General features: G+C 38.2%; 1 protein-coding gene across 1 annotated transcript; it reads right to left on the bottom strand.

The window, feature by feature from the left end:
* Positions 1-9,389: 9,389 nt before the first annotated feature.
* On the bottom strand, positions 9,390-11,156 carry LOC138879783 (uncharacterized). Its single transcript, XM_070159415.1, has one exon. It carries the CDS (start codon positions 11,154-11,156, stop codon positions 9,390-9,392), a length of 1,767 nt encoding a protein of 588 aa, XP_070015516.1.
* Between the last annotated feature and the right edge of the window lie 3,470 nt (positions 11,157-14,626).

Raw genomic sequence — 14,626 nt, 5'->3', positions numbered from 1 at the left:
AATTACCCATTCCTGAATCATTCTTTCTATTTCCCTTTTCAAAGATCGACAATCTTCAATGCTATGCCCTTGGACATTAGAGTGGTACTTGCATCGAACAGTAGGATCAAAGCCTTTCGCATATGGGTCTGGAGTATAGCCAAGGAGCGGCTCAATCAGGCCAGAATGCTTTAACTTTTCAAACAAACTTGTGTAGGATTCTCCGATGGGTATGAAATTGTCTTTTTGCCTTTGTCTCCCTCCATGCCTCAGTTTCCTAGGATTGTTGGATGCTTGAAAATGCTGTGAAGGCACACGTGAATTTCGGGATGCTGGTGCTCGCCCTAGGGAGTGACCTAGTAATGGGACAGATGGCCGGATGTTGTTTGATGGATAATACTAGGGTGGCTTATGTGGAGTTTGGGGATGTTCACGGGGTCGGTATTGAGGCTGAAAGCGTTTAGCAAGAACGACCACCGGATCATGTCGTTGGCAGAGGGAGTGGCCTAGTGGTTGAACATATGACCGGTCATTGTTCAGAGGATATTGCTGAGGTTGATTATGTGGGGCTCGAGGATAGGTTTGGGGTTGGAATTGAGGCTGAGGACGTTTGGAGAGAACAACCACTGGACCCTGTCGTCGGCGGGGCTCAGCAATATCTTTTCTATTAATGGGAGGACCATCCCGAGCAACTTGTTCGTTCCATCTGAGCCAAAAGTCCCTAAAACTTTCCTTTGGTTTCTTTTCCATCTGAGATAGGGAGGAGTGGTTTGGGACAATATCTATATTGTACTGAAAGTGTCGCACAAAATCTTGAGCCATGTCGCCCAATGTAGGCCATTTACTGACATCTTGATGATTATGCCATTCCAAAGCTGCCCCAGTCAAGATCTTACTGAAATATGCCATCAACGAGTCATCTTTCTCTCCAACACTTCTTATTTCACTGCAATAAACCCTCAGGTGGGCTACCGGATCTCCACACCCATCATACAAGTTATATTTTGGCACTTTGAACCCTGCCGGTAGGCGAACATCAGGGGACACAGACAGTTCTTTGTAAGCCATGCTACCCTGGTCTCCCATTCCTTGCTTATTCCTTAAGGACTGTTCTATACCTTTCAGCCTCCTGGGTTCCCCAACTTTTCCTTTTCTTCCTGTGATCCTTTCATTTTCAACATGAGGCTCATCCCTTGGGCCCTGTTTGTATAAGTAGGGAGCCTTGTGGGTAGCCTTTGAGGGGTAATATTGAGCATCATGAGCTTTGAGTAGGTGTTCATTGTCGGGGATAGTGAATGTGACAGGAGGGAACTTTTGGAAAAGATAGTTAGAGGACGAGTGATGGAGCTACTAGGATGGTTGGGAAAGTTGTGATAAGCGGGTGGATCTGGAGAGTATTGAGGATCATCTGGCATTGTGTCCGGAGTTTGGGTAATGGCAGCATCTAGGAAGCTAGGTGGTGGCGGGGGTGGCGCCTTCCCAGTCATCCAAGCCTGATACATGTCAGCCATGTGTTGTTTTAACATCTTTACCTCTTCGACCAACCCATTGTCCTATTCAACCAACTGCTTTCGAGCGCCGGTATTAACCAACTCAGTTCTGTTGTTGTCTGCCATTGCCTTGACTTTATGTTTTAGAGAAGAGTTACCCTTTAAAACCACAAACCAACCACCCTTCTACTATGAATATAACAAAAATGAAGCTATCACGTTAGCGTTAGGGCATTTAACATAAGATAATCTCACTTTATGTGCAATGCACCTAGCCACAGTTATCGGTTCTAAAATAATTTCGAGGGTACAAAGGTCAGTTGGCATCATCCCAATTTGTTCATTTCAACCTCTCTTTTCTTTGCTTTTCTAGCACTTGTTGGCTTGCCCATTTCCTTCATTCCTTCCTTTTTTTTAATCACCACTCTTTCTTTCTCTCATATTCACATCCCATAATTTCACCTCTTTTTCTTTTTTTTTCCTTTTTTTTTCTTTTAATAATAAAAAAAATGATTCGATCGAACCCTATGTAGGTTGCCTACGTATCATGACGCCACATGAATCAAACCTTTGCGTAGTTCTGGAAGATCGGGATAACGTAAACAAACTAACGTTCTTTTTCCTTTTACCTTAATGATTACTCTGGCGAGAAAAGCGAAATAAAAGAAACAAATCTTTTTTTTTTGAATTTTCTAGACTTAATGTTCTATAACATATTGTAAACTCAAGCTTAACGTTCATATATATTTTTTCGAAACGAGCAACGAAAAAGATAAAACAAAATGCTTTTGGATTTCAATTTTGATTACCTAAAAAATAAATTCTAATGATAAACAAAAGATAAAGTATTTTTTCTATGTACAATATCCTAAAGTTCTAATGAAAATAAAAGAATTTTTTTTTCATTTTTCACTAATTTTCCAAAGAAACACCTCAAAAGAAAATCGTTTTGGATTTTGGAATTAACACCTTAAAGAAAGTTTTTAAAGAAGTAATAAAAGAAAATTCTTTTTTTTTTTGAATTTTGGTCCTAATATACTAAAGGAAACATAAAAACAATTCATTTTAAGTCCTAGATATTAATTTCCTAAAGGAAAAACAACCTCAATTTTTTTTCATTTCTAGAATTAGTATTCTAAAGAAAATTTATAACGAAATATAAAATGCAACATCTCTTTTTGGATTTTGGAGTTACAACATATTTTCAAATATAAAGCAGAAAATACAATAACAAAAGGCTTGACATTATTGTACAAAACTAGAAAGTAAAAGACGACATAAAATGAAGAACATACTCAAAACTTAAAAATAAAGCAAGTCTCCTCAAGCAACTCCTGACTAAGCGATCCTGACCGGATGGTCACGCGGTGTCCGTCATGCTCAAACATCGGTAAATAAATCCACACCTATATGAGAAAACTTTAAATCAACACTATGTGAGACAATAACACTCCCTACTGGACACATGGAAGACATGGTTGAGGCTATTTTTGCAAACTGGCTTATTTGGCCAAAAGGTGGCTAGAAGTGCAAAATTTGGCTATGACCCTGCAAAGCCAAGAACCTAAGATTTACTAGGAAAACCGGACCCTATGTGGGTTGCCTACGTATCATGCCCCGAAAAACGAGAATCAGGTATGCGTAGTTCGGGCAGATTGGATACGGGCGTGAATTAAAAAAACAACTAGCTTAGAGAAAATATGTTTTTTGTCTCTTTTTTTTGAAAAAAATGATGAACATGCAACATTTTTTTTTGGAGTTTCTTTTTCCTTTTTTTTTTGATTTTTGATTTTTCGGAAAATGATGAAAAAGTGCAAAATCTTTTTTTTTTGAATTTTCAAGCTTTTGTTTTCTAACAAAATGTGACAGAAAACATAATTAGGCCCCACTCGCTTTATCTTCACGCTTCACCTTCTCTTTTTTCCTTTTTTCTTTTTTTTTTCTTTTTTCATTTGCCCTCAACTATTATTGGTCCGCCAAATGACCCTTTTACCGTTTAATAAATGTAACATGTAGCACATAGGATGCATCAAGATGGTCTGTTATTTTGGGTACACCTGTCCTAGACGGACCCAACCCCTGTGTTGAGTCCCCTAAGTCAAGTGCACATGATGCAAACAAACGTTCCTACTAGAGATCCGGCATGAGGCTGAGTTATTCTAGGTTTAAAAACCTGGGTTTATTTGTTCTAGACCTGGCTTACCCGAGCGGACAACTCGAGCCGGGGGGGGCTGTGTACCGGTAACCAAAAGATCACCCGGCTTTGCAACTTGTCCGAACCTCGTTCTATTTGGGATATGATACTAACAGAAAGAAGTCACGACCAGCGTGCACTCCTCGGGAGAGAGAAGAGAGGGGTTTCGTAGTAGTTTATATATACAGTTTAGATAATATCAAAGCGGTGAAAAGAAATATTTAGCACATTAGGCTCAAACATGTAATAAAATCAGATAACAGATAAAACCAAATGTAACAATTCATCTAAGCTCGAATTCTTGAACCCTGAACCAGAGATTCTGGGTTCGATCCCCAGCATAGTCGCCAGAGCTGTCACACCTCCTTTTTCACCTACACCCCCTGTAAGGATGTATAAGAGAGTTTTTTTCCGACTTAAAGTGACAATCGAAATGGGATTATTTTATTAAAAATTCAGAGTCGCCACTTGGGATAATTTTATGGTATCCCAAGTCACCGGTTCAAATCCCAAATCGAGGAAAAGATTGACTCTGTATTACAGTCCGCGAACACATAAATCCGGGTAAGGAATTCTGTTAACCCGGGAGAAGGTGTTAGGCATTCCCGAGTTCCGTGGTTCTAGCAAGGTCGCTCAACTATTATAATTGGCCTATTATTTGATTTTAATACATGTTTTAGCATGTGGTTCAATTTCAACTTTATAACTGCTTTTATTATTTTTAAGGAAAATTACAACATTGTTAAAACACGTCTTGAACCATGTCACATAAATGCACCCGCGGTCTTCGACATATTTTGACATTGTTGAGATTTGGATTTGGGTCACATAAATGCGCACCCGAATTTAGGAAGGTAATTTTATTAAAATGACGCGCCTAAAGGAAATGCGCGTTAGCAACTTTGCGAGAGCCATGAAAATTAGCTAAATGGCACGCTTCGAATTCTAAGGACTTTAAAAGAAACAATTATGCAAGGGACACACATTTGGAATTTTTTTTGGCGCGGCACACATCTATTTCTAATTTCTAAAGGTAATTCAAATGAAACTTTAGAGGGCCATAAGCTATTTATTAAACACTACACAACAAGGTATTGGCATAGTTGGTCAACGATTTCCAGCTACTAGCTTCAATAATAATAATCACAATATTAATCTTCCTTATTTTCAAACTAATTATGAAGTCAACAAAAGCTAATGAGCTATTTCCATAGACAACAATAAACGCACAAAATGAAATTCTATACCAATAAATCAATATGAGCCAACATAATTAAGATACCTATTTCCACAGCACAACAAACACTAAACCAAGCAAACTTAACAAATTAAGTAGAAAATACTCTAATACATTCGCAGCTTAAGCAATGAAAAGCTTACCAAAGGATGATCACTGTTGGAATCCTTGCCATCATTGACCTCAAGGATCTTGAAATTGCTTTCATTTAATGTATGGAAAATCAGTTGTTACAAATTTTGGAACTCAAATATCGAAATGAACAAACAGCTACACATTGAAACCAGAACCTCGAATCGACGCTGGAAAACTTGAAAACAAAAATGACCTCAATCTTAATTCCCTATGCCCGCTATAGCCGAAATCACGTCGCAACCACCAATATGCTTCTCGCCAATGAAGACGTTTGGCACAGCGTGCTGATCAACTTACTCAACAAATCCTTGACGCTAACGCAGAATGGACAATACGTCTTGGTTAAGACCACGACATGGATTAACATAAACAATTTCCTTAGCCTTGGCAAGTGCCATCTTTAACCAATTTGCTTTTAAAAATCCTAGATTATACTGAAGAATTCTAATATTTTGGTCTTAGCTTTGTCTTACATGGCTATGGAAGTTTTATATATAAAAAAAAGTAAAGTCTCTTGAGGAAGAAGAAGCAAGGAGTGGCGTTTCCATTCATGATTTCAATTGGCCAAGGGATTCATTTTAGAAATCCTTACGCGAAGGAAAAGAAACCTCGAAGCAGTCGTGTCAACGCATATCGTTAGAGAATTTAGGTCTGATTATTATTTTTCTTCTATGGAATGAGCTGCGCCATTTTTCTTTTCTAAGAGTCTTGGGTTTAGGAATTGAAAACTTAGGGTAGGGTTTCTATAATTGGGTATTTTATATGGAAGTGGGAAATGATGATGACCATTGGATTAGGAGGAAATAGAAGGCTAGGATTAAGTCTTGCACTTAAATGGGCTAATGGGCTAATGGGCTAGGAAGAATGGGCTAAGGATAATTGGGTTGGACCATGTCTTTTTTTGTGTTTCAATTTTGGGCTAAAAAGACTCCAAAAATTATTAATTAAAACCATAGATAAATTCCCTTAATATAAGATAACTATACTACATGATGCAAAAATAAATTCTAATTAATTAAACTAAACTATATTAAAACATGAAAGTATTACATATTTTTTGTATTTTCAAGATTATATAAAGATAGAATTAAGGTACTATTTTTGTATATTTTTTTTTACTTAATGAAGGTTATATAAAATAAAAATATTTTTTTTTGTAATTTTCATTCCCTTGTAGTAAAATAAAGTAAAAGAGTAAAAAGGAGTTGAAATAGCTATATTGGGCCTAAATTAAATATTTACGTGCTAAAATATAAAAAATCTTGGGGAGGGTCAAAAATCACATGTCTACAGTAATAACCAGTCGGCCTACAAACTGATTTTCTTTCCTTCTTTTAAACCTGTTTGCCACGTTAAAAAAGTGATTCCTCAATTAAATGGGAATCACTTAGTTGATTGATTCTAATTGCTGATTACTTTCATATATGCATTTATTGCCTTATTTCTTACATGCTTTCAAAACTATAAATACTCACCTTCTCTTCTTTCAAACACACGAACACAAGGCATAAAACACTTGAGTTCAAACACACACTCCACTAAAATCTCTCTCTTTTCTCCGTTGCCACTTGTATTGCTGCCTTACCTAGCCGGCTGAAAGCCAAGGCTAGGCCGTGGGAAGCTTGCTTATTTTTCTCTGCATTTTCATCTTACTGGTATGTTCTAATTGCGCTTTTGCACCAACAACAACATGTTTCTTTACTATCTCTTCCATCCTTGTTTGTCTCCTGTTTGTATTTTACCAAGTTCCATTATTAAACATATTATAATCTGCCCCTTCCTGTTCTGAGTTAATGCTTCTGTCCATTACTTATTATGACTTGTGAATCTTAAATCCTCATCCCCAATGTCTTTAGTATCTGTGGTTGGTTTGGGGCATGACAACATTGGACATTGTTGTGCATGGCCCAAATCTGATCCCCCTGGGATCATAACCTCCATGTCTTCTCTAGATATTGTGTGTTCTGATTGGTTTAAAGGCATGTCAGCACCTTCTACTGCTGTGCATGCCCAAAGCTGATCCATGCCTAAGTACATGGGCTCCTTGCAATGGATTTCCAACCCCTGACCCCCTTTTGTATGAAGTTATTAACTCCGCGTGTTACTAATTACTGTCTCCCTATCACCCTTTACCCTCTTCTTTATCCCCTCAGTTTTAAGACTCTGTTCCTGCACTTTCACTATCTTCTTAGACTTAGGTTCTGCCCCTCTTGTGTGAGCCTTGCCTTGGGACCCATGAGCTCCCTCTGAACTTGGACACATAAGGGCTGTCACTTCCACACTGCACTCATCCCAATATGGTTCCATAAACCTGGGTGTAAGCACCGCCCGGGATCTTTTGAAACCCTTAGGGAACTCTGACACACCCAGGTCTAAGAAAGGCTTTGAATCAATGGAATTTGAGGTGGTTTATTTCATAACTCTGAGATGAAGTCAAGAATCAGGCTTTCTCTAGTTGTAACTTTTCTTTTGTACTTTTCTGATGTAATTCATTATCCAGTCTGTAATAATTTGTAATAAACATTGGGGTTGGCTAGTGAAAAGGGTTGGGTAATTATGCATGCTTAAGGGTAGAAATCATGCCTATAGGATCTGCTATTTAAATTCTACATGTTGTGAGTTCTGCATATTAGAAATCATGCATATAGGATCCGTTTGTTTATATTATGCATTTGTAATTCTATGCATTTGTAATTCTACACGTTAGATACCATGTTTATAGGACCTGCTTTCATTAAATTTCTGCATGTTCTGCATCTAGAGAGTATGCCTATAGGACTTGCTTAAATTCTGCATATTATGGTCACATTTAGATATCATGTTCCTAGGATCTAAATGGTTAAAATCAGATATCGTGTTCATAAGGTGAAGAATCAATACCCCTTTTAGAAATCATGTCTATAGAAATAAAATTAGCAATATTAGACATCCTGCCGATAGGATCTGCAAACAATTTAAAATTCAGTCTATTCTGAACCACTTTTAAACAACCTTCCTTCTTTATCTAACGAGGTTTAGAAAGCATGTCTATAGGATCTCAATCGTTTGTTTTAAAACTGTTACTATTTTTCCACTTTCTGAATCAGTAATAGATATCATTTCACCCAAACGCTTCGGCAAGCCTTAGGTGATGATACCAATAAAAAATTGAATCCGCTTTTGTTAATTGCTACAACCAGCAGGCATGCCTGATTCAGACTTCTTATCTAAGTTATGTAATAAACTAATCTTCTTCAATAATTAACTCCCCTCGTCTTTATTATTTTATTCATACCTTAAAAGTATGTGCAAGTCATGCTATTTATGTGTTTTGTTTGAGGAGGTATGCATGAGCCTTTATATTTTTACATGCTTTCCCCAACATGCAGTATTATATGTTTTGTATGTCGCCTTAGATTTTTACCTTTTGAAACCAAAATCAGCCTAATATCCCTCCCCTTTAGGAATAGTAGTCCTAAACTCCTCCGGGACTGATAGGAATAGGACGGGTAATAGCATGCAATAGCGATCGAGACCAATCCGCACTTTAATACCATAACGGGGCGGGAAGGGTAGATATGGATATGATGACCGGTGCGCTAATACCACGTGTATCCCCTCTTTTGATAAGTGTCATACCGGGTATCACATTGATGTGATCCATATTAAATATCAACCTAGGACCCCTTTCCCTTTATTTGCAAACTTCATTTCAAAAACCTCCTTTAATTGTTCTTTCTCTTATGTGTTTAAATTTACATCCCCTAATATTTGAGCCAATACTTGTCTATTTGCTAAATTTCACAAATTCACAATCAACTGTCTAGCCGAGAACCACAGTAGTGAATCCTGAGGGGTGCCTAAAACCTTCCCCTTAGGATAATTTCAAGCCCTTACCCTATCTCTAGTTGTTCAAATAACTTAGAATTGAACCCTATAGGTGTCCTAATGCACCCTAAATCATTAGGTGGCGACTCATCAAATGCAAACCCAGTTCCCAAAAGGAACGAGTTGTCTCATACCAAATGTCATAAAACCCATTTCGGGAGAAAAAGGGGCGCGACACCTCTTTCATGGACGGGTTCAACCGTCGTTGATGTTCCACACTTGGTTTTGTCTCACTCTCCAATTGGATCTTGTGTTCGCAAATTCTGGCGGGAATCCCTCGGATGTCCGCAATTGTCCATTCAATAGCTTGCCTATGCTCTTTCAAGACTTCCAACAATTGTTCTACCTGCACACCATTTAACAAAGAAGAAACTATTACCTGTAAAGTATCATTTGAGCCAAGAAATTTATACCTCAAGTGTGGTGGAAGTGGTTTGAGCTCTAGTTGTGGTGGCTAAATAAAAGAAGGCTTTGCGGGAGAAGTGGCTCAATTCTCCAAGTTGAGAGAGATCTTTGCCGGAGCATAAGTGTAGGACCCAAGCCCCTCCAGTGCATTTACCGATTCCATATATCCTTCCATATCTTCACCATCAAAGTTCACCAAAATAGCCGCCAACGCCTCACCAAGGCATTGTTCTTCCATCTTTATTTCAACCGCATCTTCCACTTCATCAACAACATCAATCACCGAGATGCTATCATATTCATGTAGTAGTTTCATACCCTTGCTTGCTTGGAATGTGACCTCTTCATCATTCACACGAAATTTGATCTCATTCCGTTTCGAATACATTAGTTCTCTTGCTATGGCTAGGAATGGTCTCCCCAAAACGATAGGGATCTCTTTGTCAACCGCACAATCAAGGATTACGAAATCGGCGGGTAAATGAAACTTTTCCACTTTAACAAGCACATCATCAACAATTCCTACCGGTCTCTTTATGGAACGATCGGCCATTTGCAATCTCATACTTGTGGGCCTTGGCATACCTAACCCTGCTTGCTTGTAAATGGAAAGAGGCATAAAGTTGATGCTAGCCCCATTATCACAAAGGGCTCTTGCAAAATCATGTGCCCCAATAGTACAAGGAATGGTGAAAGCTCCCAGGTATTCTTTCTTTTGAACGGTAGATGTTGCAATGATGGAACTAATCCGGTGAGTCACATTCACCACTTTAATTTTGGTGGTTCTCTTCTTGGTAATCAAGTCTTTCAAATATTTAGCAAAACCCGACATCTCTTGAAATGCTTCCACAAATGGAATATTCACCAATAATTGCTTGAGAATGTCATAGAACTTTTCGATTTTGCTATTATCAACCTTCCTAGCAAGTCTTTGAGCGAATGGAGGAGGAGGTCTAGGAATAGGTGGTAGAGTCTTTGGTGTCTCTTTTACCTTTTCCTTTACCTCTTCCCGGTTTTCTTCTTGCACTTTCAACTCTTCAAGAACCTTTTCAACTTCAACAAGACTTTGCTCTTCAACCTCAACTTCATGTTCGGACTCTTCAACTTCAACTAGTTGTTCACTCTCTCCTTGTAGTACCTTTTCACTCCGAGTAGTAACTGCCATGACATGAGAAATTGGACCACTCCCACTACCCTTGGGGTTCACAATAGTGTCACTCTGAACTGTCCCTTTTTGCTTCGGATTTTGTTCCCTAGAGAGGTCTCTCATTTGCATCTCCAATTTTTGAATGGATGTGGTATGAGAACCAACAAGCTCGGTCATATTCCTCATAGAAGTGTCGCACTTCTCTTGATTTTGCAATACCCGTGTAAGCATGCCTTCCAACTTAGACTCACTTGAGGAACATTGATTTGAATATTGACCCTTTGGAGAAACATAAGGGTTTGAACTCCGATTTGGGAAGTTGTTGTTCCACTTTCCTTGATTTGAGCCGTTTTGGTCATTTCGCCAATGTTGGTTGCCTTGCCCTTGTGGGTGAGGCCTCCATTGATTTTGTTGTCCTTGACCTTGGTATTGTTTCCTTTGATAACCTCCTTGAGAGTTGTTGACATAGTTTGCCTCCTCAAAGTCTTCATTTGGTATGGGTTGCACATCCTTTACCACATTTACTTTCTTCGTTTGGCTTTTTGTGAACATCTTTGTCAACACATTGACATTTGTGGCAAGCCCTACAATCACTTGATCTCTCTCTTGGTTTTCCTCGATCATGGTGTTCAAGGAAGTAGATCTATATGCAATTCCACCCGTGGTGTCCTCTGAGTGCCATGCTTGATTATGCTTTGCCATTTTGTCAAGTATTTGTGTGACCCTTGCGAATGATTTGTCCATGAAAGATACATCAGCTGCATTCTTGGCTATGACTAGTTCATAGGATCCAAATCCATGTAGAATTTTTCCAACAAGATTGAATCCAGAAAACCATGGTTGGGAGACATTACCAAATATATCTTGAATCGATCCCACGCCTCATGTAGATGCTCTCCCGGTACTTGCTTGAAAAAGAAGAGTTTATCTCGGAGCTCAGACTTCTTACTTTGTGGGAACCATTTAGCTAGGAATGCTCGGACAAGTTCGGGCCAAGAATGAATGGAGTTTGGTGTCATATTTTGAAGCCACTTCCTTGCATCCCCAACTAGTGAGTACTTGAACACCCTCAACCTTAGGTCATCATCAGAGACATTGTTCTGCTTGTGCATTGCACACATACCCAAGAAGTTCTAAGATGTTGTATCGGATCATCATCAGTGGAATTCCTAAAAAATCCCTCCGCTTTGAGCATAAGGATTAAACCATGTTCCACCTTGAAAGTTGCAGCACCAATAACCGGAGGTACAATAGCATTTGTATCCTCGATGTACTCATCTATGTCCGCAAAAGGATTTTCTTCCATTTTTGCCTCCATTTCTTCTTCATATTCGGCCATGTTTTCCTATCAACACCAAGCAAAACAAGCAAAGTGTTATGGAATAGAATAAGACGTAAAGAAACGCATACACTAATTAGTAATTTCAAAACCGAATTCCCCGGCAACGGCGCCAAAATTTGATACGCTCAAATTACACTTTAATTAAATAGTATAATGTGGTCGGTGTCAAATATAATAACCCAACAAGGTTGGGGTCGAATCCCACAGGGAATAGGCGTGAAAAGGTTACTCGAGTAGTGTGTTACTTGACTTAAGTCGCAATTCTATTCAATTAATTGTAACAAGAGTATGATATGATTTTGGTTTGAAGAAATAACTAATTGTAATGTTGAGAATGTAAATAATTTGATTAAGGAAACCAAGGTTGTATCCCCTTCAATGAAGTGTAATGCTATCGGTGTTAATATGATATATTTCTAATGGAAGGTTCTTTAGATATGCAAGTGATTTTCAAATGACTACCCAATATTTTTCAATAGTTGGGTAGTATTTCCTCTTTATGATTTTTTCAAATATAAAAGAGTTGTAATTAAGAACAATCAATATATGCCAAATAAAACCCACTTATTCCTAAACGATTCTATTAAACAAGGTTTAAAGCCTTGAGTCTTTGATATTTACTTCTACCAAATCCTAACTCACTTTTCCAAGTAAAGAAAGAATTTAATGGCACTTGTTAATGTTTGCAACCACCAACAATAAATAAAGAATGAGAAATAAATATATATCAACCAACGATTATACATATATTTAATATTAAACACCCATTAACATAATACCTATTTAGGGTCCACAACCTTAGTATTTAAAGTTAGCTACACAATACTAAAATACTAAAGGATGAGAATATTTAATGTCATAAAGCTTACAAAGTACAATATTCTTCCTTCAAAAGCTTCCAAAAGAGAGGAATATTAAAGACTTGGAATGTAGCTCAAAAACAAGACAAGCTGCCCCCACAAAACCCCAATAAATCTATTTATCGTGGGTCAAAACTCGGGACAAAAATCGGACAAAAATACCCTTTCCGGTCAGTTATGCGACCGCTTATCTGCAGCATAATAGACATGCGCTCTGCATTTTCGCCATGGCCATCGCATCTTCAAACCCTAGTTTCCAGGCCTTCATCGCATCCACGTTCTGCGGTCCACATTGTAGTTATGCGGTCGCATTTCGCATCGCATTTTCCACCTTCAGCAACTTTCATAACGAGTTTGTGGTCCATTATTCGGCCCGCAAACCTGTTATGCGATCGCATACTGTACCGCATTTCTTGCACTGGACTTTGGCCAACAAACTGTTGTGGTTTGCGATTCCTTTGAGCATTATGCGGCCCGCATGTTGGATTTGCAGTCCGCAATTCCACATTTGCGATGCATTTTGCTCTTTTCTTGTATTTTTTTGGCTTTTTGATTTCATTTCCATGATCTTAAGTCCTTAAACCTCATACACTGCAAAAACACTAAAATTACATAAGTATAAAAGATAATTGCATTTAAAACAAGCTAAAATCTAAGCAATTTGTATTAAATGTGCCTAAATTCTCCGACACATCAGTCATCAAGTGTACACTCTAACACCCACATTTAGCTCCCTAAGAAAATTGTCCCCGACTCATAGTTGGGTACTATTCTTCTATGACCTCTTCCACTCATTCTTGAGTGTGGATTGGGAATGGATCAGGTTGATACAGATGCGGTGAGATAAGGTGGTATTTATATGCGTGTTACTAGTAAGGGAATTACTTGTAGCCACGCGGTGAGATAAGTGGACTATAATGCATGTAGCTATTTCAGGAAAATGTTTTTAAAAATAAATACAAGGCCCACGCAGTGATATAAAGAAAGATTGTGATTGAAATTGTAAAATGTGAATATGAGACGTGGTACCTTGGTTGTGATACTTGTTGTACATTCCATGGTAAAAGAGGTTTGTTGGTTGAACAACTCTTGCTATTTCCTCATTGTCTTATTTGTAGTTGTCCATGTTGACTACTGCTTGTTTCATTATGTGTTCTCTACTTATTACCTTTACCACTTAAATTTCCGTTGTTAGCTTAGATTATTGAACTGCTTATTTGTTATTTACTTCCCCGCTTTCCATTATTAGACTATGCTATATGTTGTCCAGTTTTCCTATCCTAATAGGTGTATTGACCTGGCCTCGTCACTACTCTACTGAGGTTAGGCTTGATACTTATTGGGTATCATTGTGGTGTACTTATACTATGCTTCTGCATATTTTTATGTAGATCCAGGTGCATTTGCCCGTGCCTGATGCCACATATCATCCAGATATTTCCAAAGTCTTCAAGGTATACCTACTTGATGTTCGTAGGCCTCGGAGTCACCTTCTGCCATTCTCTTATTGTTGTTTATCCTCTATTCAGGCAGTGATAAATTTGAGATTTTAGCACATTTTTGTAGAGCTTATGACTTGGTTTCACCAGGTTTTTGGAGTATTGTAGCTTTGATTCAGTATTAAGATTTATATGAGACATCAGTTTATATCATTTTTTCAGTCCTTATTTTTGTCATATTCTCTTGAATACTAGGTTGTCCTAGTCCTAGAGACTAGGTGTCATCACGATATCCTATGGTGGGAATTTTTTGTAGTGACATCCCTGTCAACTTTGAAACTACGATGTTGGTGCTCGCATATGCAATACCTAAGGCGCCAACACACCAGCAACCTGGAATGAGTTCAAACAAATCCCAAACACGTCTTAAACTCACACGGTCTATGATGACTCAACATGTCATCTTGAGATTTAGCCTCTATTTTTGTGTTCCTAGACCTCGAATAGCTCTGTTTAGACTCAACTTACGTG

This window comes from Nicotiana sylvestris, chromosome 10, assembly GCF_000393655.2.
Source record: "Nicotiana sylvestris chromosome 10, ASM39365v2, whole genome shotgun sequence".
In the NCBI taxonomy this organism is placed as follows: Eukaryota; Viridiplantae; Streptophyta; class Magnoliopsida; order Solanales; family Solanaceae; genus Nicotiana; species Nicotiana sylvestris.
Note: the sequence above shows the minus strand (reverse complement) of the source record. Positions and strands in the feature narration are given on the sequence as shown.

Coding starts and splice junctions, on each gene's coding strand:
- LOC138879783 (XM_070159415.1), bottom strand. CDS start 11,156: ATGGCAAAGCATAATCAAGCATGGCACTCAGAGGACACCACGGGTGGA.